Consider the following 25,807-nt stretch of genomic DNA (forward strand, 5'->3'; position numbering starts at 1 on the left):
CACGGCGAGGGCGCGGGGCCCAGGCGCGGCGGGGAGGGCCGCCGATCCCGGAGCCCTTGTCCAGCCCCTTTGGAGTGAGGGCGACGACGAGGCTGCGCGGGGCCGAAACCATGAACCGGAGTTTCCACAAGTCTCAGACCCTGCGCTTCTACGACTGCAGCGCCGTGGAAGTCAAGAGCAAGGTGAGCACCGAGGGGCTGCGCGCCCCCTGGCAATGAATGGGGCCTGACCGCGGGGGAGGCGGAGGCGGAGGCGCCGGCGACAACTTTCCGAGCTCGTGCAGCGCCCGCCTCCCGGGCCCGCGCGGGGCCGCGGGATGCTCGCCGCCCCGCAGACAAAGCTGGCGCCTCGGAGGGTCCGCTCGGGACCGACGCGCCCGGAGGGCCGAGGCCGGCGGGAGCCGCCTGCACCGGGCCGGAGCGCTCTGCCGGAACTGCTCTTTTGTTCGCCCGGCGAGGGGCGCCCGGCGCGCCGCCAGTTCGCAGGGGGCGCCGTTTCCCGGGCGAAGCCGAGCCGTGGGCTGCTCGGGGGTCGGGCCTCTGGGCGAGGGCCCTGGCCGCGCAGCCGTCTTCGGGCCGTGGACGCCCCGAGCGGGACCCCGGACGAGACCCGGCCCCGCCCCCAGCTCCGCGGTGTCCCGGGCCCTCCGGCCCTGGTGCGGTGCGCCCCCGGGTTCCCAGGTCCGTGCCCGGATCCCCAGCCCAGCTACCAGCCCCTGGAGACCGGCGCCCGGCCCCAAGGCCCCGCGCCTCCAGCCGCCCGCGCCCGGGCCTGAGCGTGCCCGAACCTGCGGGTCGCCGGGTGTGTGTCCGGATGAGTGTCTGATAGGATCTGGCGAATGGGCTCCGTGCGGGGGCGGCTTCCCGGCCGCTCCTTTGGCGCAGACGCCTGCTGTGCGCGGGTCTTCGGCCGTGGACCCCGGGGTCCTTAGAGGGCCCTCGGCCTTGCGGTGACTGCAGCTCCGTCGCACCCCCTCTGCGCCGCGTCCTGCTCCGTCCAGGGCTCTGGACCCTCCACCCCGCGTTCACCTGGGGCCCGGCCTGCGGGGATGTCGTGTGGACACTGGGGCGAGGCTAGGGGCGCCTCTCCCCGGGCACTGCGACCGGCCGAGGTGCCGCTGGGTGCAGAACAGCAGGGGCTGCCTCCAGGACTCCACTCCCTCTTCTTCGGATCCCCGCTTTCTGGGAGGAGACCTCACCTTGCCCCCTACCCTAACCGTGCCACCACCACCCCCTCTCCTGCCCAGGAGCGACCGAAACCAAATGCCCCTTTTGGGTTGTGTGAGGGAGAGGAAACCGCAAGTGTTGGTGGGAAGCACAAGTAACCGTCTAGTTTCAGTGGCGAGTTTGGAGAGCGGCACTGCCCAGCCCATAGCCACGTGTGGTATTTACTCTTCTAAGGCTTTATTTTGAGATAATTGTAGACTGTCAAGAAACCGGCAAGATTCCCCAGTGGTAACAGCACACACAGTGCTGCATCACACCCGGGAAGTGTGGATGCACCCCTGACCTCATTCTCACCATCAGGATGCATACTTGTGTGAGTATGTGTGTGTGTGTGAGAGAGCATTGTGTATTTATGAGTGTGCATGGGGATGACAGTATGTGTGTAGGGGTGGAAGTGTGTATGTGTGTGTGGTGTGAGTGTGTATGTGTGTGTGGTGTGTGTGTGTGTGTGTGAGAGCATTGTGTGTTTTTGAGTGTGCATGTGAATGACAGTATGTGTGTGGGAGCAGAAGTGTGTGTATATGTGTTTAGTCCTCTTCAGTTTTATCACACCTGTAGTGGGACTACCAGCACAGCCACTCTACAGTGAGTACTTAATTTGATTACAATGAAAAACTCAGTCCCTGTGTAGCTCTGGCCACATCTCAAGTTGTGGTAGCCATATGTAACCAGCGCTTGCCTGTCAGCATGGCTGGAGAGGACCAGAGACACAAACCAGGCCTATATCCCCCAGGGGGGGTGGGCAGGGAGTCTACCTGGTCTAGTGGCTACTGCCTCTGCTCCAGCCAGTGGGGAGCCTGCCTCCAACTGCCCGTGTGGGAATGGCCACCCAACCCCCTCTCACTCAGTACAGGTCAGAGACATACTACAAGGCCCACTGAGCCTGCACCCAGCTGGCTGGCTGTACACCCCCCACCCCCCAGCCCCCACAAGGCTTTGAGATGATGGCAGGAACTTAATGTTTGTTCAGAGTGGCCCAGGCTCTTCTCTCAGCACACCCTCCCACAGACTTTGTAGTTGGTGGCCATTAGTGCAAGAGAGGTTTGAACCTATTTTGAAGAATAATTAGAAAAACTGTTTGCACCAGGCTCTGACTTTCATGAGGGTCCACAGGACCCTGTTTCTACTCCTGTGACTTGTGTCAAAACAAATGGAGGGAAACCTGAGGAAACACTGTCTTTATGCAGCCACACAACTTGGGAAGGTAGGCCAGGCCAGGCCTGTCCTGTTCCCTTCCAGAGCTTCAGTTGTTTCTTCTGTAAAATGTCACAGAACCTGCTCTGCGTGCCCCCCAGGACCAAATGACCAAGAGTGCAAAGACACTCCCCCGGTGTGAGAGCTGCGAGTTCGCATCCTGTGGCATTTCAGGGCACTGGGTCTGCAGATAACCCCTGCCCCTCTCGGAATTCTTGACATTAGCCATCTGCCACAGCTGGTCAGTTCCCAGTGGCTTGGGGCGGGGTCCAGGTGTGCAGTGGACCTTGGCATGATCTCGCCCTGGTGGCTCCCTGCCCTGCCCAGGCACTTCTGCTTTAACCCCAGTGGTTTAGCTGTGCCCCCAGACCAGCTGTACATTCTCGGGCCACATTTTCTCACTCGCCTTTGGCTTGTACCTCACCTCACAGAAGACCCGGAAGGGAGGGAGGCAGACTCTGCAGCCAGTAGGGGTGGGGATGGGGCGCGTTTCAGACAAGAGAGCTAGAAAGCCACAGGGTGCCTTTAGGAATTCAGAAATTCCTTTAACTGCATCATATTTGTCAGCCCCACTGGCGTCTGCACACTCTTGCTTGGAGGATCCGAGGCAGCATTTGACCCATTTAGTGAGATGCTGTGTGCATGGGGGTGCTGTGTCCTCACCCGCCCCCTGGTGGAGGCCCCCAGTGTTCCTTGTCTGAGTTACACATTCCCAGGTTCTTTCACTTCAGGCGTGGATTGCCGGCTCCTCATGGTGTCCATCCAGGAGCTAAGGGCCGAGATCCATGTCTGTCTGGCCTGCGTGCCTCTGGTTTTGTTGCTTCCCGCCTGCTTTCTCCTGATTTACCTCACTCTGAAGCTGCTCTGGAAGTCCTGCATCTACCACCAGCGTGCTCCTCTTCCTATGACCCTTGCTACATTTCTGCATCTCTTATAGCACTTGTTCTTACCAAGTAGCTTTGTATCATGAGACCCTGGAGGGAGGTCCCACTCTTTGAGGTTTACTGCATCCACTATGTTTGGAGGGGAATAACACCATTGAAGATTTCTATCAAGTTTTTGCTTCTTTGTTTAAATAATGTTGGGGGCTATTTGGATTCTGAAAAACACATTGTTGCTGTAGAAAATTAGAACCTACAGTCAAGCACACACAGAGTAAAAGGCCTCTCGTGCTCCTGTCCCTGACAAAGCTCTGTTGATGTGAAGTTCTGTGTCCTGCTAGTTTTATATTTTAAACTGTGATTTGGGTGACAGTTGACAGAGCAAATTCGTTTTCCATACAACAGTTCAGACACATTTTGTTTCAGGACATTGACTGCAGTCCCACCAATGTAACAGCTCTCTTCCCACTTCCTCCCTGTGGGTACCTTTTCCCTGTGTCCTTCTTTCCTATGTGTTCTTGCCCTCTGAGCTCTCTCTCTCTGTAAATATTGCCCTTCTGATCTCCTGAGGTTGATTGTTCTAGGAGTATGCCTACCTGGTGTAAATGTTCACCTTGTACACCTGTGTATTTCACTGGAAGCCACAGGAGAGAGTTCAATTGCAGGCCCGAAGGGTAACCAGGGGCCATAGTTTTGGGGGTTTCTCCAGGCTGTATCAGACAAGTAAGCCTGGACTTTTTTTTATGATTTCTAATTTTGCTCCACATTTTTCTCCCACTCTATCCAGGATCTCCTACACTGATCCATTTCCAAGTGGTTGATAGTGGTATCCAGGCACCATCTACTTCTAGTCTCAGGGTCATGTAGGCTTAGGTTCGCATGGTCCACTACTAGTCCCTTGGACTAATTGTTTCTGTGTGTCTTTGGTTTTCTTCATTCTGTCCTCTTCCTAGTCCTCTTGTATGCATGTATTCTTGAATACCCTTTTGTCTTGTAGCATTGAGGTCGTATTTTATGGACTGGAACTCTGTAGCCTGCCTCCCTTCCAACTTAAGAACATGTTGTATGTGCTTCTTGTGTCGTTCCTATTTTCAGAAATATTTTTAAAGGACCACATCTTGTATCTAAGCCATAATTCATTTAACCAATATCCTATTTGAGTTACACCTACTCCTCACTTATCGACATGGTTAGGTTCTGAAGACCAGGGCATTTGGTGAAAATGGAGGATGGCTGCATCATTATACAGCTGCCAGATTTCATCCTTACTCACCTGCCAGACCACTGAGGGTCATGGCTCGGCCAAGCTGATGCACACACAACTTCCACCATCACGGCCAGCGTACTCTCACTTCACACCTCAGAGTCCATTGCTGCCAGACTTTCCTATTGTGCAAAATGGTTGGGGAGTCGATTTTTTTGCTGTTGTCATAGATGTGAAGTGTCAGACGAGATAATCAATATGTGGGAAGTGGGTGTGTTTCAATTTTTTTGCTGTAATAAACAATGCTGTGAAGGACATCTCTGCAATTAAGTCTTTATATGAAAATTATAGAACATATGATGTAGATTCATTGTCTGTTGTATGAAGTGTATGAAGATTACCGTTTATATTAAATCAGTACAGAGCTCTGATTATTTCTTCAGGACAGAATCCTAGAAGCAAAATTCTGGGTGAAAGGGTATGAACAGTTTTAAGGCTTTGAATGTTTGCTACATTTTCTCCCAGACAGACTCTTTACCAGTTTCTACTCTGTTTCACATCTGGCCACCTGTAGGTCTCTGTCTGCCTCTCTGTTCCCCCAACACTGGGTATTTCATTCCTTGCCAATTTAATCAGTGAATTCTGATCTTTGCACATTCTTATCTTTGCATTTCTTGAATTACTAGTGAATTGAAAATGTGTTTGTATGTATTGGAAAAAAAAAAACAACTCATTACCATTGAGTCAGTTCTGGCTAGTGACCCCCATTGGATTTCCAAGGCTGTATATTTTTACAGAAGCAGACTGCCTCACTTTTCTTTCATGGAGCAGCTGCTAGGTTTGAACTACCAACCTTTTGGTTAGCAACCGACTAGTAGCCTTAACCACTACACTACCAGAGCTATTTGTGTATCTTTTTTGTCTGTGTATGTCCTGCAGCTTCTTTCTTTATTAGTGTCACATTTATTGATTTGTGGGAGCTACCTGTCCACAGAGTTTACCAGTCAATCCGGATGGTGCCGAGAGGTGCTCTGGGTTTAGGAGTGGCCTTCCCTCCAGGTGTAAGTGGGGGCTTTCAGAGGTGGATGTGGGAGGAGCCATGTGCTGACTGGGCGCTGTGCCCGCACACAGCATCTATGTCAGCATGTTTCTTCTGGTCCCCGAGATCTTATCCGTGGCTGAGGTGATTGGCACTTGGGCCTGGCCCTGTAGACAGATGCACGCACTTCCATCTGGGGTGACGTGACACAACCGGGGGACGGAGTGCCGGCCAGGCAGGCCTCTCCCATTGGATACTTGACTCCCCTGGCCCGTTGGGAGCTGCCTGGACAGGTGTGATTCACCTATATGTCAGCTCCACCCTTTCCAGATCCGGTTTTGTTGTATCTGTGTGTGGCTGTGTTTAAACAGGTTCGACCACTTGATTCCAGAGCTGCATCTTGAGGGAACTCTTACCAGGGACCCAGTAGGGAGCACCAGTTTGGTGGGAGCTGATGGCATCAATGCCTCCCCAAGCCTCTGCCTAACCTCTGGCTGGGCCTTAACCCTCCCAGGAGGCACTCTGCTTAGGACCCCTATGTTCAGACAGAGGGTCTTTGCTCTACTAAGTCCAGCTGAAGAGAAGGAGTGTCTGGGATTGGAGGGTACAGCTGTTCAGTGTCCCAGAGGCGCTAATGTTTACGAAGCATGTGCTACCCCGTGGAAGGGCGTCTTCCTCATCTTTGAGAGACAAACAGGGTGGGGCAGCCAGAGAGGCAGAGCAGGAGCCTCCCACACAGTCACGTGATGGGCTCAGAGGCTGATGACCTGTTACATCCACACGATGCCCGCTCTCCACTTCCTCTCACGAGCCTAAGACTGCCAAGTACCGTGTTCTCCAGAGCCAATGGGGACGTGGCCGCAGTGGGATTCCCACTCTGGGCGACTAAGATTTATTTAACTACTGCTGGGTCAGGTGCTACTCTTAGTGCACCACAGCTAAAAAAAAAACGGCAACTCATGACTCCCAGTCAACTCTGAGGATGAGTCCTGCTATCACCCCATTATACAAAAGGGAAAACTGAGTCATGGGCTAACCAGCCTGCCCAAGGTCAGAAAGTTCACACAAGGCTCCAGAGTCAGGGGCTACTGAAGAAGAAGGTTCCTGGCTCCTTAGAGAAGCTGATCAAACTCAGACTCAAGATGGGGATGCCGATGAAGACGTGCCCACCTGCCCCACATAGACAATGAGAAGAGTCCAGGGCTTGTAGGATGGTGAGGGCCTGAGCTTTGTGGGGAAGAAGCTCTGCTTTCTTGTGTCCCTGTAGGAGCTTCTGGCTGCATGGTCTGGAGGGAAGTCCTCTATTCAATGGCTGTTCTTAAAAGTCAGGTTCCATCTATCCAGTTATTCATTACTGAGCAACTACTTTGTTCCAGCTGGTGCTTACACTGGGCATCCCTAGGTGACCAGGTCAGGCAGCGTCCTGGCCTTAGAAGCTGGTGTAGATTCCGTCAAGCGAAGGACAGGTTTTGGGAAGACAGGTGAAGGACGGGCCCTTTGTCCTGAGATCAATGGTGTCACCAAATCGACAACTTCCCATCTCCTTGGACCCAGAGGTTTCCGTGGGCCCGACTTCCCCGCCTTGGCCAGACCAGCCAGCACACTTAGGCTCCTGTAATTGCTTGCATCTGCTCTCTGGCCTCAGCAGCCTGCTCAAGCCATTTTAGGACATGTCAGAGGGTCTTCCCTTCCAGCCAGATCTTTCCCACACTGGAAGAGCTAGGCTTCTGTCTCCAGTCCTCTCATCCTCCGTGTGTGCTCCAACGGCAAAAACACTGGAAGACCAACTCAGAATTTTAATAGTGTTCTCAGTCATGTGCTCAAAGGGAAAACTGAGTGTCTGCGGTGTGATGGCCAGTGCTCTTCAGGTAGGTGATGCCCACCAGATGCTGGCTGAGTTGACCTCAGATGAGGAATAACTGGAGTTCCCTGGTGACTGCTAGTTCAGAAATAGTCTGTTGGTTACTTTAGAAAAACGACTTTTTAAGGAAAGTGACAGCTGGCTAGCTCCTCACGCACCCCTGAGAGAGGCCAACATTCTTCCCTCTTCCCTGCCTGTGAAGGTCACCAAGCATATTGATGCTAGTGCCTGGGCAGGGAAGGAAGGGGAGGGAGAAATGAACTAAAGCAAACATGAAAAGGGAATTGATTTGACTCAACAGCAGAAAGACAAACAACCCAATTAGAAAGTGGGCAAAGGACTTGAATAGACATTTCTCCAAAGAATATATACGAATGGCCAGCAAACACATGAGATGTTCATCATTAGTTGGCAGATGTAGTTACAGATTAGATACAGATTGGTGCCATCAAGGTGGCTCCAACTCATAGTGACCTTTTGTATAACAGAACGAAACATTGCCCTGTCCTGGTCACCCTCATGGTCACCAGTAGTTGGCTCTAACTCATGGTGACCTTTTGTATAACAGAAAGAAACGTTGCCCTGTCCTGGTCACTCTCAATAGATTCGAGTCCATTGCTGTGGCTGTTGGGCCTTCTCACTGAGGGGCTCTTTCGTCCTCATTGGCTCTCTGCTTCACCAAATAGGATGTCCTCTTCCAGCAACTGATCCTCCCTGATGATGTGTGCAAGGCAAGCACATTGGACAGTATTCTGTTGGGATCTATAGACCTTTTGTTGCTAATTCTTGGAAAAAGAATGCCAGGCCTTTCCTTCCAGTTTGTCTGGAGTTCTACTGAGAGCTGTCCATCTTGGGTGACCCTGATGATATTTGAAATACCAGTGGCATAGCTTCCAGAATGACAGCAACACGATAGCTACCTTTGTATGACAAACTGACAGGTAGGTGGTGACATAGTCATTGTTGTTGTTGTTGTTGTTATGTGCCGTTGAGTCAGACCTGACCCATAGCGACCCCTCCTTGGGTTTCCAGGGCAGTATCACTACGGAAGTAGACTGCCCCATCTTCCTTCCGGGGAGTGGCTGGTGGGTTTGAACCGCCGGCCTTCCGGTTAGCAGTCAAGTGCCTTAGCCACTACGCTACCAGAGCTCCCGACATAGTCATTAGGAAGATGCAAAGCAAAACCACTTTGTTACACCATGTCATACCCACTGTGACATCCTATTATCAGAAAAATAGAAATTGACAAGTGCTAGCAAAGATGTGGAGAAATTAGAACCTTGATAGGAATGTAAAATGTTGCAGGCTTTGTGGAAAAGAATATGGCAGTTCCTTAAATTCCACTTCTGGGTGGAATTGAAAGCAGATACTTGTGCACCAATGTTCATTGCAGTGTTATTCACAGTAGACAAAAGGTGGAAACAACCCAAGTGTCCATCAACAGATGAATGGATAAACAAAATGTGATCTGTCCACATAATGGAATGTTATTCAGTCATAAAGAGAAAGGAAATCCTGATACATGCTATGACATGGATGAACCTTGAAAACATGCTGAGAGAAAGAAGCCGGACACAAAAGGACAAATGTTGTATGATCCTGTGTACATGGGACCTCTGGAGTAGACACATGCGTGGAGGCAAAGATTGCTTAGTGGTAATCGGGCTGCGGGAAGTTGTCGCTTGAGAGGTGCTGAGTTTCTGTTTGTGGGGATAAAGAATTTTTGGAAATGAATAGTGATGATGGTTGCCCAGCATGGGTGAATTGCCAGACTGTTTTCCAAACAGGATGCACCATTTAACATATACTGTTTTACAGCTCATTCATTCAGTAAATACTTTTTAAGTGCCTAGTATATACCAAGCTCTGGGTGGGGGCAGGGGGGATAAAATGGGGACTGCATTTTCTTGTACGGTTGTGCAGTTCGGCACAGGAAAACACTGGCTCAGGGAATAAGCTCCTACTTGATGAATTGGAGGAGAGAGTTCCAGCAAAGAGAATGATGTAAGTCAACAGACACATGCCAGTCAAAAGAAGGCTTCTGTAAAAGTGTCCTAGAATTGTGGTGATTGGGTGGCTCTGATGTGACAGTGAGTGGCAGGTGTTGGCTTTCTAGCAAATGGTGTTCTTGGATACACTTCTCTTTCTGGGGTCAGATCAGTGAAGGAAAGGATGTGGGGCAGGGAGTAGGTAGGACTAGCTTCATGGGCCCTGAGGATCACCTGCCCACCTGAGAAGGGGACACTGATGTAGAACCCTGGGTCCTTCCCCATCAGTACCTCCTCTGGGGTGAGTAATTGTTTCTCTAGATCTGGAGTTGAGTGTGTGATGGGGTGACTGGGACAGATGAGGGCAGCTCCAGATTAGCATGCCCCGGATGGGTGCCTGGTATAAGTGCTGAACACGTGTTCTTCATCTGTTCACAGTGTTTGCGTGCCGGCTGTATGCCAGGTTCTTGCTCACTAAGGCAGTCCACGTCCTGCCCTTGTGGGGCTTCTATCCAGGTGAGCTGTGGGTTTGGAAGGTATCTTATATATGTGACCCACTGCCAATCAGATATGGATGGTGAGGACTCTGTTAATGCTTGGGTGGCCACTGGGTCTACTATGGGCAGGTTTCTGTGGCCTGTTCCAAGCCATCAAGCCCCAAGGGCAGCCCAGGACCCAGAGTCAGAGACTCTAACCCTACAGGAACTTCATGCACTGTGAGCTGTGTTCAGGGGTATCTGAACGTCAGAGATGTCCCCAGAACGGTGAGCACCCTGTAAAATAGAGCAATTGAGTTGAAAAAGCATGGGCACACTGGTGGGGACAAGGGGAACATACCTGCAGTTTCCACATGGTAGCTTCATGTGTATAAAGCTTCTGAGGGTACGTAAGACTGGGGGTATGCTGTTGGAGGTAACTGGGGGCTGGGTGGAGGACACCTTTTCACCAAGCAGTGTTTGAACTTTGAGCTCTGTGGTCACATCCTTACTCGAACTATCAAAAACACATACCACACAGTGAGGGTATGATCCAGATTTTAAGAAAATCATCACATGTGTTAGAAAAACCTTGAGGCAGGCATTTTCCTGTGTTGTGGGTGATATGCAGAGTGACCCCCAGAGCCAGCTGGGGTCACACCAGACTGCAGATCTCAGTTGTCCTTCAGGGTCTTTTCTGGTTTTCATCCAGAATGAGATTTGCTGGTTTTCCTGAGATGGATATGTCACACGTGGTCAGCTTCCCAGCACCCTATGTCCTGCGTGCAGGAGTGGGAAGAACATCTTTGAGAAAGAGCAGAATGTTTTGAGGAAATGAGGAGGACTGTGGAGACTCAGAAAGCTTTTCCCTTTGAGTTTGATTCCCATTTTCGTGAAGACGTGAGTGTAGGGGAGGCAGCTGGGGGAGGTGGTCGTGAGGCAGAGAGACCGCACGTGAATGGCCTTTTCTCTCCAAGGTCGGGTTCCTTCCTCTGTTGGTGATGTTGTTATTAGCTACTATTATGCCGATTCCAAATCCTGGCAGCCCCACGCATGTCAGAGTAGAACTGCGCGTCACAGGGTCTTCAAGGCTGGGACTTTTCAGAAGCAGAGCAGCAGGCCTGTCTTCCAGGGTTCTTCTGGATGGATTCAAACCACCAGCCTTTGGGCTAGCAGTCAAGTGCTTAACCATTTGTGCCACCCAAGGACTTCCTTTCCTTTCTCTGTGAGCACTGAAAACTGTGTAAAAGTGCCACTTGGGCTGCCAGTACTCACGACCTTTCTCTGGGAGAGAACAGTGAGGACTGCCCTGGCTTTTGGGAAGAAAAGATGGCGTTGCAGAGGACTGAGGGGAGAAGAAAACACTGCCATTTTCATCCTGTCCCTTTGAGCCTTCACAAAGGACGTGGGCCTCCACTCTGGTACCATGGGAGCCTTTTGGCTGTTTTCTGCACAGGTGGCCCCTTGGAGCTGCACTTTAGTCTGCAGACAGGTGCTAATTTTAGTTTTTAGGTGAAGAGTAGTTGAATGAGTTTAAGACGGAACCTGGGGACCATCTCTTGAATTGTAAGAAGAATGAACTTTGCAGTGGCTTGGAGCAGCAGCTGCTCAGTGTCATGGACAAAGCACTTGACCAGAGTCAGAGAGGGGCTTTATTCCAGGCTGGTGCAAAGTAGCTGTGGCTGAGGCAAAGCTCAGGGCCTTTCTGTGCCTCATCAGACATGAGGTCCCAGAAGGGCATCTCCACAATAACCAGGGGGCACTGAGGCGGCTGACCCACATTCAGGGTGCCCACCAAACACGGACCCAGGTGGACAGGTGAGGAGGGTGCACTGAGAGATTGGACCTGACATTACAAAGTCAGGACTCTGATGTCTTAGGCAGCTAGAAGGACTTTGGATTCTTCTTTTTTTTTTACACAAACACAGAGTTATATATCTGCAGACCCACTCATGCTCTGAGTTAAGTATATTTCTGCACAGAATGGGTTTGTTTACACGTACAGGTAGGCTTAGACAGACTCCCTATGTGTTGAGAAAGGTAAAATTTTCCATTTTTAATATTTTTTAATATGGAGCATAAAAAATAATCACAGTGATGGTGAGGGTGTTGCATTGCCCTCGGGCTCATGTTTGTGGATAGATGCTGAATGATGGAAATAGATTTACATTGCCATGACTCCTGAAAGGCCACTCACACTTTTATTTCTGGATTGGAGAAGAGGGAGTGAGTTGTTGAATTTCTCCAATTTGAGGCCATGGTGGTATGGGGGTGCAAAGAAAGGCATGTTCCACCCTGCTCAGAAGGCCTGCCTTCCTTCAGCCTTCCCAGTCAGCTCTCCAGACCCTTGGAACTGGAAAAGCCTGTCCTGCCAGCTGGGTTGGTCCAACTCTCACATCCTGTGTTCTCGGCAAGGCCCAGCAGTAATGGGGCATCAGGCTCCCTGAGTCCTTAACTCTCATCTTCCAAGTTGATTGTGGATGACAGTAGGTGACTGGAGCGTCTTCATCCCTAGGGGTTTCCTGTTTGCTTCAAAAGCAAACAGATTTCAAAGGGAAACTCAAGAAGAAAAAGTAAATTATCATAATGAAATATGCAGAGACCTTAGAAAACCAAAAGGAAAGACCATGCTCATCATTTCTCAAGCTGAAATAACTGAGGAAAAACATTCAAGCCTTGAGTTGCAATATTGAAGGATTCTGTGGGCAAAATATTGAATGATAGAAGAAGCATCAAAAAAAGATGGAAAGAATACAGTCCATGTACCAAAAAGATTTGGTCAGTGTTCAGTAATTTCAGCAGGTAGCATATGATCAAGAACCAATGGTATTGAAGAAAGAGGTCCATTCTGCATGGAAGGCATTGTCAAAAACAAGGCTCCAGGAATTGATGGAATACCAGTTGATACATTTGAGCAAATGGGTGCAACACTTGAAACGCTCCTCTGTCTATGCTGAGAAATTTGGAAGACAGCTACCTGGCCAACTGACTGGAAGTGATCCTTGTTTGTTCCCATTCCAAAGAAAGATGATCCAAAAGAACACAGAAATTATAGAACAATGTCATTAATAGCATATGCAAGTAATGTTTTGCTGACGATGATTCAAAAACAGTTGCAGCAGTACATTGACAGCCAACTGCCCGAAATTCAAACTGGATCCAGAAGAGGACGTAGGACAAAGGGTATCACTGCTGATGTCAGATGGATCTTGAGTGAAAGCAGAGAAGACCAGAAAAATGTTTACCTGTGTTTTATTGACTGTGCAAACCTATTCAACTGCATGGATCATAGCAAATTATGGATAACATTGTGAAGAATGTGAATTCCAGAACACTTAACTGTTCTCATGAGGAGCCTGTAAGTAGAATAAGAGGCAGTCATTTTAACGGAATAAGGACATACAGCATGGTGTAAAATCAGGAGAGTTGTACATCAGGGTTGTATCCTTTCACCATACTTATTCACTCTGTATGCTGAGCAAATGATCTGAGAAGCTGAAATATATGAAGAAGAACGTGACATCAGGATTGGAGGAAGACTCATTAATAACCTGTGATAAGCTGACAACACGTCCTTGCTTGGTGAAAGTGAAGAGGATTTGAAGCACTTACTGATGAAGATCAAAGACTATAGACTTCAGTATGGTTTCCACTTCAACATAAAGAAAACAAAAATCCTCACAAGTGGACCAATAAGCAACTTCATGATAAATGGAGAAAAATTGAAGTTGTCAGGGATTTCATTTTACTTGGATCCACAGTCAACACACATAGAAGCAGCAGCTAGGAGATCAAATGATGTATTGCCCTGGGCAAATCTTCTTTAAAAAATCGTTCTAGAGTGTTATGAATTGCAGTGAAACACTGTCTCATATATTAGTGGAAAAAACTTTATGAATAGCCCTGAAACATTGTCTGATATAGTGCCAGAAGATGAGCCCCTGAAGTCAAAAGGCACTCAGAATATGACTGGGGAAGAGCTGCCTCCTCAAAGTAGAGTCAGCTTTAATGACTGGATGGAGTAAAGCTTTTGGGACCTCAGTTGCTGATGTGTCATGACTCAAAATGGGAAGAAACAGCTGCAGACATCCATTAATAATCGCAATGTGGAATGTACAAAGTATGAATGTAGGAAAATTGGAGGTTGTCAAAAATGAAATGGAGCACGTAAAGGTCAATATCCTGGGGATTAGTGAGCTGGAAAGGACTGGTATTGGCCATTGTGAATGAGACAGTCATAGGATCTGCTGTTCCGGGAATGACAGATTGAAGACGAATGGCATGGCGTTCATCGTCAAAGAGTGTTTCAATATCTATCTTGAAGTACAATGCTGCCAGTGATAGGATAATATCCATATGCCTACAAGGAAGACCAGTTAATACTCCTGTTATTCAAATTTACGCATCAACCGCTAACACAAAAGATGAGGAAATTGAAGATTTTTACCAACTTCTGCAGTCTGAAATTGACCAAAAATGCAATCAAGATATATTGATGATTATTGATGGTTGGAATGCAATAGTTGGAAACAAAGAAGAATCTTCAGTAGCTGGAAGATATGGTGATAGAGAGGACGGTGGAGATCACATGCCAGAACAGTGATTTATTCGTTGCACATTCCTTTTTCAACAACATAAATGGCAACAATGCACATAGTCCTCACTAGATGGAATACACAGAAATCAGGTTGACTACATCTGTGGAAGGAGCTCTGGTAGTGTAGTGCCTCAGGCACTTGACTGCTAACCAGAAGGCTAGTGGTTCAAACCCACCAGCCACTCCTCGGAAGGAAGATTGGGCAATCTGCTTCCATAGTGATACCACCTCAGAAACCAAGAGGGGTTGCTATGAGTTGGGTCCGACTCAACGGCACGTAACAACAACAACAACAACATCTGTGGTAAGAGGTGATGGAGAAGCTCAATATCTTTTTAGCCAAAACAAGGCCAGGAGCTGACTGTGGAACAGACCATCCATTGCTCATATGCAAGTTCAAGCTGAAGCTGAAGAAAAATAAAACAAGTCCACGAGAGCCAAAATATGACCTTGATTATATTTCACCTGAATTTAGAGACCATTGGAAGAATAGATTTGATGCGTTGCACACCAATGACCAAAAGCCAGATGAGTTGTGGGATTATATCAAGAACATCATACATGAAGAAAGCAAAAGTTCAAGACAGGAAAGAAAGAAAAGAACAAAATGAAAATTATGCTTGAATAGAGAGTACCTATATCAAATGGAAAAAATGATAAGATAAAAGAGCTGAACAGATTTCAAAGAGCAGCTTGAGAAGACAGAGTCAATTATTGTAATGAAATGTGCAAAGACCTGGAGTTGGAAAACCAAAGGGGAAGAACACATTAGGCATTTCTCAAGCTGAAAGAACTGAGGAAAAAAATTCAAACCTCGAGTTGCAATATTGAAGGATTCTGTGACAAAATGTAGGAGCTCTGGTAGCACAGTGCCTAAGGCACTTGACTGCTAATCAGAAGGCTGACGATTCAAACCCACCAGCCACTCCTTGGAAGAAAGGTTGGGCAATCACTTCCGTAGTGATACTGCTTCAGAAACCCAAGGAGGGGTCGCTTTGAGTCGGAGATGACTCAACAGCACATAACAACAACAACAACATGGCAAAATACTGAATGATGCAGGAAGCATCAAAAGAAGATGGAAAAAATACAGAGTCGCTGTACAAAAAAAGAACTGATTGATCAGCTATGCCTGGAGGTGGCATATGATCAAGAACCAATGGTACTGAAGTAAGAAGTTGGAATTACACTGAAGGAATTGCAAAAAACAAGGCTCCAGGAATTGATAGAATACTTGTTGAGATGCTCTGAAGGCACTCACTCATCTATGCCAAGAAATTTGAAAGACAGCTACCTGGCCAACTGACTGGAAGAGATCCATATTTGTCCCATTACAAAGAAAGGTGATCTGACAGAATGTGGTAGTTGTCAAACAGTATTATTAATGTCACATGCAAGTAAAATTTTGTGTAAGATAATTCAGAAACGGTTATAGCAGTATATTGACAGGGAATTTCCAGAAATGCAAGCTGGATTCAGAAGAGGACTGAGAACGAGGGATAGATCTTGGCTGAAAATGAAAAATATCAGAAACTTGTTTACTTGTGTTTTATTGACTATGCAAAAGCATTCAACTCTGTGGATCATAACACATTATGGACAACATTGAGAAGAATGAGAATTCCAGAACACTTACTTGTGCACATAAGGAACCTCTACATAGACCAGGAGGCTGTTATTCAAACAAGCCAAGGGGATACTGCATGGTTTAAAATCAGGAAGAGAGTATGTCAGGATTGTATCCTTTCACCACACTTACTCAATCTGTATGCTGAGCAAATAATCCAAGAAGCTGGACTATGTGAAGAAGGACAAGGCATCAGGATTGGAGGAAGGATTCATTAACAACCTGTGACTTGCAGATGACCCAACCTTGCTTGCTGTAAGTAAAGATGACTTGAAGTACTTATTGATGAAGGTTAAAGACTACAGTCTGCAGTATGGATTACACCTCAACATAAAGAAAATGAAAATCCTCACAACTGGACCAATAAGCAGCATCACAGTAAATGGAGAAAAGAATGAAGTTACCAAAGATTTTGTTTTACTTGGATCCACAATCAACACCCACGGAAGCAGCAGTCAAAAAATCAGATGTCATGTTGCACTAGGCAAATGTGCTACAAAAGACCTCTTTAAAGTGCTGAAGAGCAAAGATGTCCTGTATTAAGCCCTGCTATATGAACACACAAACACATGCAAATATTAAGATACAGTGAAAATATTAGCTCAATGGAGTCTTTCTGTTGACCTTTTATGGTGACTTAGGCACTTTCATAGCAATCCCTGTACCCTAATGCAGTGGTCTTCAAATGTCACATACTCATAAAAGAATTTGGAAAACTACCATTAGAGGATATATTTTTAAGTTGGCATTTATTTTTTGAAAATAAATATAAATAGTTGCAAAGGATATAATTTCCAGCAGGTTGTAAATATTTAATTTAAAAATAAAACTCATGATCTTTTAAATATAGCCAACGGAAATTTGAATGCTGTGATTTGATCCTACTGGTGCTCATTTTAAAATAGGATAAATGAGTTCTTTTTTTAATGAGCAGGCATTTGACATGGTTCTTTTTTATCTTTAATTTGTGGTTCCCATTATTCTCCCAAGAGCATTTTACCCTAATAACGTGTATGTGATTACTCTGACTTGTGCTTGATTGGCCCATCACTCTTCTCTGCAACAAAAATATGTATATAAATGGAAGTTAAATGTTTTCTTCTTGTGGCCATGTTTGTTAAAAATAATTTAGGTTGAGTCGTTACATTATTGTCATAGTTGATCAAAACAGTTACCAAATTTGTTAAGCAATTATTAACCATCCAAAATGGGCATTTCAGAAACCCTTCACTTGAGACTGGCTTATTGCTAAAATGAGACAAAGCCAGCATCAGTTCTTCAGATCTTACTTTTTTCTTTTGTATTCTTTTTTTCCTCCTTATTTATTTATTTGTTGTTATTAATTTTTATTGTGATTTGGGTGAAAGTTTACAGAGCAAATTCACTTTCCATACATACAGCAGTTCATATACATCTTGTCTCATGACATTGACTGTAATTCCCCACAATGTAACAGCTCTCTTCCCACTTCTTCCCCATGGTTACCTCTTCCCTGTGTCCTTCCCTCCTGTGCACTCCTGCCCCCTGAGCTGTCTCCTTGTGCAAACACTGCCCCTCTGTTCTTCCAAGTAGTGTATCTACCTGATGTGAATATTCACTCCATATGCCAGTCTATTGTTTGGCTGAAAGCCATAGGAATGAGTTCAATTCTAGACCTGAATGGTGGCTTGGGGCCATAGTCAGGAGTTTCATCAGGCTCTATCTGAGCAGCAAACCAGGTCTTTTTTTTTGTGATTTGGAGTTTTGTTCCACATCGTTCTCCCACTCTATCCAGGATCTCCTGTACCAGTCCCTCTCCGAGTGGTTGACAGTGGTAGCCAGACACCATCTGGTTCTTCTGTCTCATGGTCATATAGGCTGAGAATCACATGGTGTACCAGTCCCTTAGACTAATCGTTTCCATGCGTCTTTGGTTTTCTTCATTCTTCTTTGCTCTGAACAAGGAGAAACCCATCGTTGCATCTAGATGGGCGCTTGCAGGCTTTGAAGATCCCAGTCACTACTCACCAAAGTAGGATTTAGAGCAGTGTTTTTGTGTAGTATGTTATGCCAGTTGAGCTTAATGTCCCATATGACAATGGGCCCAAGCCCACAGGTCCAACTACTCGCTCCCTCTGGGTAGCTGGATGTGGCCAAGAAGCCATCACAACCTTGCCCCTTGTCAGCTCTACTATACACTTAGACATTCTTACAGCAGATGCAAATATGCATGTAGAAACACTGTCTGCTAACCCTACACATGGTAATGGGCACACCCCCTGCCTAGACATACCTGATCATTCAGCCTGTGTGCCCATCTCAGCATCAGTTCTTTGGGTACTTTTCATTGCTATGGAAACACTGGGAAGGAACGTTCACCTGGACTAGAGGGTGGGCATGGAGGAGAAGCATGCCCACACTGGCACTTGGTTCATTGAACGCTCACCGATTTGTGAGCCAAAAGAAAGTCACCTATTGTGAAAAATTATTTTTAAGAATTTATTAGCAGACAGTTAACTCAATCATGACCTCTGATAACTAACTTGATCATGACCTCTGACAACTAAGTTGATCATGATTCTTGGCAACTAATTTGATCATGACCTCTGGTAACTAAGTCGATCATGATCTCTGACAACTAACTCAATCCTGACCTCTTTCAGTTTTGTTGAAAGCAGAGAATTGGAAATCACCTAACATGCAAATCTTTCACTTTTTCAATTTTTGACAGGTAAGCCAAAAACACGGACTTTACCAAGAATTGTATGACAATGAATTACACCTGCTCAGTCTTTCACCTTGTTTAATCTGGTACACAAGAAGCTCTGGGGGCACTCAGCTGCTCACCAAAAGATTGGAAGTTTGAACCCACCCAGCAGCTGGGTTAGGGAGGAAGACCTGGCAGTCCGCTTCCATCAAGATGACAACCTCGGAAACCCTATGGGGCCCTTAGTTCTGCCTGCTATGCGGGATCGCTGTGGTTGGAATCGGCTTGACAACACTCAGCAATACCAACACCCTGGTTTCCTGGGAAAATAAAGAAAACTAACTTAGTGCCCCATGACAATATGTGTTTTCAAAGAAGACACTTTTGTCACATCTAATTTTGACACATTTTAAATCTAATTTTGCTTAAACTTCAGAGCTCGTTCAGTGCATCAAGCATGTTCATCACGGAGCTAAGCTGGCAAAGCCTCATCGCCAAACACAAATCAGACTCTTTCTGTCACAAGAAAGTCTGAATTCATTTTCTAGCTAAAAACATGTCAATACACTCTAAGGGCAATTATTGAAAGTACTGAGAAATAAATTGAGATGCATTTCAGGTCAGTTACTAAATGCAGTTAAGATTCAGACCCTGTAGAAGGCGAGCTGATTGTCTGTAGTTGAGCTATGGTTGCTGTGATGGAGGGACCTTCTGAGCACAGTGCCAGGCGAGGAGCGGTAGGGAGGCACGGTGCCAGGTGGGGTGACGTGAGAGCATGATCTGGGCCCGGATTGGGGCGATATTGAAAGATCCCATAAGAAAAGTCAGAAATACGTTTATTGGTGTTGTTTGATCCTGTGATTAAACCTTCTGTGTATTCAGTGAGAAGAAGAGCACATAGTGCTGAGGACAGTTGGTTTGGAAGCATGTGCTGGACACGAGGGACGGAAAGACCGAGTTGGCTGTTCCTCATGCATTGAGTGTCACAGACCTGAAGGAGAATTCCCGCTGTGGGTCTGGGAAGTGTCAAGACCCCAGACAGCCCCTCAGCCACATCACTGGGATAAATTTGAGAAGAAAGCTGCTCATCTTTAAACATGTGTGGGTGGTGAGGGTCTGCTCTGCTGGGCTGGGGAGGGGCGTTGAGGGAGTGAATACTCTTCTCTCCTCAACCAGCACTTGTGCATAGGGCAAGTCAGTCCCCAGTGTTCTGATTAGTCATTAAAGGTGGCTTTCTCCATAGGAGATTTGAATGTCCTGTTGTTAGCACCTGGGACATCTTTGTTCCTTGGGGCCATACTGGATGGTGGAGGCGGTTTCCTGTGGTGGGTGGAGAAGCAGACGGTGCCCAGACACCACAGCTTTAGCAAAGAGGATCTCTAGAAGTGGATTCCCTGAAAATCCCTGTGGTCCCCAGACCAATGACCTCAGCTTCCTGGAACTTGTTAAAAACACATACTCCTGGCCTGCTTGTACAGGGTGACTCTGATCCAACCCAAGTTTGAGACCCATGCAAGATACGGGCCTGCAGAGCTACAGGTGGCCTGAAGAAGGGGGCCCTTCTTGAATTGATGGGTCTAGATGCTGTTTAGGAGCTCTGGTGGCGTAGTGCCTAAGGCACTTGGCTGCTAACCAGAAGGCTGGCGGTTCAAACCCACCAGCCACTCCTCAGAAGGAAGGTTGGGCAATCTACTTCCATAGTGATACTGCCTCAGAAACCCAAGGAGGGGTCTCTATGAGTCGGGTCTGACTCGACGGCACATAATAACAGCAACAGATGCTGTTTAGTTCTATGTGTTTGGGGCCTATATGATTAATGTCAGTTGTACTAAAGAACACCAACTGCTGCCTCATGAACACAGGCCCCTTCCTAGGTGAGGGTAAGCTCGAAGCTGTAGCCCACGTGCTGAGGCAGCTCCTTGGGTAGCAGAGCACTCAGACCCCCTTCTTCAGGTGGCCTGTAGCACTGCAGGCGTCTGAGTGGCCAGTGCTGGGGAAGCTTTGGCTCTGGCATTTCCCAGAGACTGGCCGCCTGGTCACAGTCCCCAGGTCATTTGCTCTCTCAGTGAGTGCCGATCCAGTGCTCAGCAATGGCACACTTCCAGTGCCCATGTTTCACCTCCCTGATTCCTCAGGCTTCTGTCTTTCCATTTGGCCTCCACTTCTGATTGTTTTGAAATGCAAATCACATCACACGCTTCCTTTGCCCTTAAGAAAGCCCAGAAATTGTCTGTGCCTCGCTTCCTCTCTGGCCTTTGAGTCATCTGAGCCAGGGCCTGTGTCTGGACTCTCACCACCCCTTCCTTCTGTGGTGTTGTCCCTCCAGGCTCCAGGGCTGCTGCCTTACGGAGGGTCCTCACGAGGCCCTGAGTGCCTGTCCGGTAATGCTCGTCCTAACCCAAATATCATACCCACTGCCACTGAGTCAGTTCCAACTCATAGCTACCCATTTGGGTTTCAGAGGGTAAATCTTTCTGGAACTAGATTGTCCCCATTTTCTTTCCTCAGAGCAGAGGGTGGGTTTGAACTACCAACCTTCTGGTTAGCAGTCAAATGCCTTAGGCACCACACCACCACAGCTTCTTAATATATTTGCAATAAGTTTTGAAGTGTCTCTTCTTCCTTCCTCACCTGGGCTCCAAGCCTCCTCCCTAGACACCTGTCAGCCCGTTGTCCTTCAGAGCCCTGCCCTGCCCAGTGGAGAGCAAGTCCTTGGCCCACCCTCGCCACTCCCCCCCTCCGCCGCCCCACGCTGCTAGGATGCCCCTCCCTGCTGTCTGTTCACCGGGTCTCTTCCGTTGCAGTTTGGGGCTGAATTCCGGAGGTTCTCCCTGGACCGCCACAGGCCTGGCCGATTCGAGGACTTCTACCAGCTGGTGGTGCACACTCACCGGCTTGCCAGCACGGACGTGACCATCGGCTACGCAGATGTGCATGGTGATCTGCTGCCCATCAATAATGATGACAACTTCTCCAAGGCCGTGTCCAGTGCCTGCCCCCTGCTCCGGGTCTTCGTCCAGAAGCGAGGTACCGCGTGGCAGAATGCAGAGCCAAGGGCCTCTGCACTTTAGTGGGCGGGAAATACGTGCTAAAGTTAGATGTGTTTAGCCAGCGTCCACTCGTAAGAAAGGCTGCACCTAAACTACATTTCCCACCTTAACTAGCGTTGACTTGTGACTTTTAAATCCTGAGGAAAAGTAGCATTGATTCTTCTAGCATTTTAACCGTAAGCAAAGGAATTTAGTAAGGGAAAGGGATTAGTCACTACTCTAAGAATGCAACTAGCTGGAGTGTAGTAGTGTGTGTTTCCACTGTCTTTTAGGATTGGAAAAATATGTTGGCTTTAAATTATAACTTTGGTCACTTTTGAGTTCTCAAGGTCTGGCTTTGCTGTCAGTAATAACAGTATCATTTTTTGTGGAAGTCAATGACTCACAGGCTGGTGATTAAGGGCTGGGAGTACCAGTGTAGGCCCACCTCTCAGAGCTGCATTTAAGAGGTTTTTTCCTCCTCTACAAACCGGGGAGACCCTTAACATTTCAAAACAATACGCTGAAGGGAAGAAACATCTGCAGGTGACACCTTGATGTTTGCTCACGTTGACGACTGACTTGGGGGCTCATCTCCCTCCTTCCTAGAGGATCCACTGGGGACATGCTGACCAGCACAGTGCCTAGTGGGGGCCTCGTGCAAGCTAGGTCCCAGAGCATCCCATGGGAAGGAGGGACTCAAGGTCCCTGGCTGCGTTCAGGAGGCTTTGTGGAGGCGGAGAGGAGTGGCTGCAGGGCTGGTGGAAAGCAGGGGTGGGGCACAGGGGTAGGACTGCCAAACTGGGTGGAGAGTCGGGCCCTCAGACAGGCGGCTTCACCTCCTGCACCTTTGTTTCCTCACGTGCACAGTGGGCGCCAGCAGTGGACATTCATTGAGTTACTGTGAGGACTAGATGCCTCCATATGTCTGAGTGCCCGGAGTGTACCCAGCATATGCCTTTGTAGTGTCAGGATGGTCACTGGGGGCTGGAGGTGATGGTCACTGGGGGCTGGAGGTGATCACTGAGAGGCTGAAGATGATGGTCACTAGGGGCTGGAGGTGATGATCACTGGAGGTGGTGGTCACTGGGGGCTGGTGGAGGAGGCAGGCATGCTCTGCCCTCATCTGACTTCTCTGTGTGCATTGCCCGTAAGAACTCATCCAGATCTGAGCATCACAAAGGCCGGGGCATTTCTGGGCTGTGTCCATGCCACAGCTGCCGAAGGGTGAGCCAGGCTGGGGGAGCAGACGATAAACTGTGAGCGTCTTGGGGATCGTGTCACTTCCTAGACAGGATCTCCTGTACGTTGAGGCCCACAGAGAGCCATTGTCCCTTGAGGGGCTGCAGAGCAGGCTTGGCTGAGGGGAGACTGAGTGCTCCAGAGGGGACCGTCCTGCCTTTCCAGTCAGTGCCTGCAGCTCGCTCATCCCATCTGCTGGGGCCCTGTGTCCTGTTCCCTGCCTTTAGGGACCAGCTGATTGGATTAGGCTTGTGAACCCCTGTTCCCACATCTCATCACTTTTCTCATGTCCTGAGGCCGGGAGCTCAGGAAGGCTGGAACCACGTCAGGGTTGAACATAATAGCATCCCAAAGCCCACAAGCCCTCACCCATCACAGGTGCTCCACCTGGCCTTCCAGCCTGTCGTGGGGGATCAGGGCTTCTTCCCCCATCTGCAAGAGCCCTCTGGCCCCAAAGGTGACATTGGCGGGGGGAGAGGGGGGCAGGGGAACTTACGTTTCTGTGAGCAGTCTGAGAAAGCAACAGCATCCTGGTGCCCTCAGAACCCTGCATTCTATGTTCAGGCCAGACAGACTTGTTGATCAGTGTGAGAGATAGTGTCATTGCAAAATACACGGACCCTCCGTCTCTTCTTGGCCACAGGTGATCAGGCAGCACTGAGGGCCCCACTCTCCTCTTCTCATACCAGGAGCTTTGAGACTCCAGTCATGAACAGGCCGCTTCCATGATTTTTCCTACAGCCACACCCACCATACGTCTGTCAGTTTGTCCTCCTCTCGTGGCTTGTGTGTTGCTGTGAGGCTGGAAGCTGTGCCACCAGTATTCCAAATACCAGCAGGGTCACCCACAGTGGACAGGTTTCAGCAGAGCTTCCAGACTAAGACTGACTAGGAAGAAGGCAGGTGTACTTCTGAAAAAATAAACAGAAAATATTGGCCACTGAAAACCTTATGCAGGGCATCATTGTCTGATAAAATGCCAGAAGATGAGCCCCTCAGGTTGACCAAACCAATCCAAACCCACTGCCATTGAGTCAATTCTGACTCATAGCAACCCTATAGGACAGAGTAGAAGTGCCCTACAGGGTTTCCAAGGCTGGAAATCTTTCTGGAAGCAGACTGCCCCATCTTTTTCCCATGGAGTGGCTGATGAGTTTGAACCACCAACCTTTTGGTTAGCAGCCCCGTGCTTAACCACAGTGCTACCAGAGGTCACTGAAAATATGACTGGAAAAGAGCTGCCTCCTCAAAAGTAGAGGTGACCTTAATGAGGTGGATAGAGTAAAGCTTTCTGGACCTTTATTTGCTAACACATCATGACTCAAAATGAGAAGAAATCTTTGCAAACATTCATTAAAAATTGGAACGTGGAATGTACAAAGTATGAATCTAGGAAACTTGGAAGCTGTCAAAAATGAAATGGACTGCATAAAGATAAATATCCTAGGCATTATTAGTAAGCTGAAATGGACTGGTATTTGGCTGTTTTAAATCTGACAATCACATGGTCTACTCTGCCAGGAATGACAAATTGAAGAGGAATGACATCGCATTCATTGTCAAAAAGAACATTTCAAGATCTGTCCTGAAGTACAGTGCGGTCAGTGATAGCTTAATATCTATATATCTACAAGGAAGATTAATTAATACTGTTAATACTACTATTATTCAGATTTACACACCAACTACTAAAACCAATGAAGAAGAAACTGACTGTCTTTACCAACTTCTGCAGTCTGATATTGATCAAACATGCAGCAAAGATGTATTGATAGTTACTGGTGATTGGAATGTGAAACTACTAATGTGAAGCATTGCTAGTTGCAAAATATGGCCTTGGTCATGGAAACAACACCAGAGAATGCATGATAGGATTTTGCATGACCAGCCAATTATTGCATATACCTTTTTTCAACAACGTAAATGGTGACTATATACATGGACCTTGCCAGATGGAATACACAGAAATCAAACCATGTCCATCTGTGAAAAGAGTCGATGGAGAAGTTCAATATCATCCATCAGAGCAAGGCCAGGGGCCAAATATGGAACAGACCATCAATTGCTCATATGCCAGTTGAAGTTGAAACTGAAAGAAAATTAAAACAAGGCTACACGAGCCACATTATGACCTTTAGTATTTCTCACCTGAATTTAGACACTATCTGAAGAATAGATTTGACACATTAAAACCAGTGACCAGATACTAGGTAAGTTGTGGGATGATATCAAAGACATGAAGAAAGTAAAAGGTCATTGAGACAGGAAAGGAAGAGAAGAGCAAAATGGATGTCAGAAGAGACTCTCAAACTTGTTCTTGAACAGAGAGCAGCTAAAGTGAGTGGACGAAACGATGAAGTAAAAGAGTTGAAGAGAAGATTTCAAAGGGTGGCTCGAGAGGACAAAAGTAAAGTATTATAATGCAATGTGCAAAGACCTGGAGTTGGAAAATCAAAGGGGAAGAACATACTCAGGATTTCTCAAGCTGAAAGAAATGAAGAAAACATTCAAGCATCAAGTTGCAATATTGAAGGATACAAATGGCAAAATATTGAATAATGCAGGATACATCAAAAGAAGATGGAAGACAAAGGCCCAAAATCCATTAAATGGGGAAGAGAATGTTTGTTTAATAAATGGTGCTGGCAAAACTGGAGATCCACTTGCAGAAAAATGAAACAAGATCTGTACCTCACACCACACACAAAAACGAACTCCAGATGGATCAAAGACTTAAATGTGAAACCTAGAACTATA

General features: G+C 47.5%; 1 protein-coding gene across 1 annotated transcript in view; it reads left to right on the forward strand.

Moving 5' to 3' along the window:
* Positions 1–110: 110 nt before the first annotated feature.
* The window catches only part of PARD6G (par-6 family cell polarity regulator gamma), a 64,071-nt gene continuing 38,374 nt past the window's right edge, over positions 111–25,807 (forward strand). The window contains exons 1-2 of the mRNA XM_007953303.1: positions 111–182; positions 21,584–21,806. Of these exons, the coding sequence (XP_007951494.1) occupies positions 111–182; positions 21,584–21,806 (295 nt within the window). The remainder of the gene's footprint in view (positions 183–21,583; positions 21,807–25,807) is intronic.

The sequence above is a fragment of the Orycteropus afer genome, unplaced genomic scaffold (assembly GCF_000298275.1).
Source record: "Orycteropus afer afer isolate SDZICR_OR568_19922 unplaced genomic scaffold, OryAfe1.0 scaffold00385, whole genome shotgun sequence".
In the NCBI taxonomy this organism is placed as follows: Eukaryota; Metazoa; Chordata; class Mammalia; order Tubulidentata; family Orycteropodidae; genus Orycteropus; species Orycteropus afer.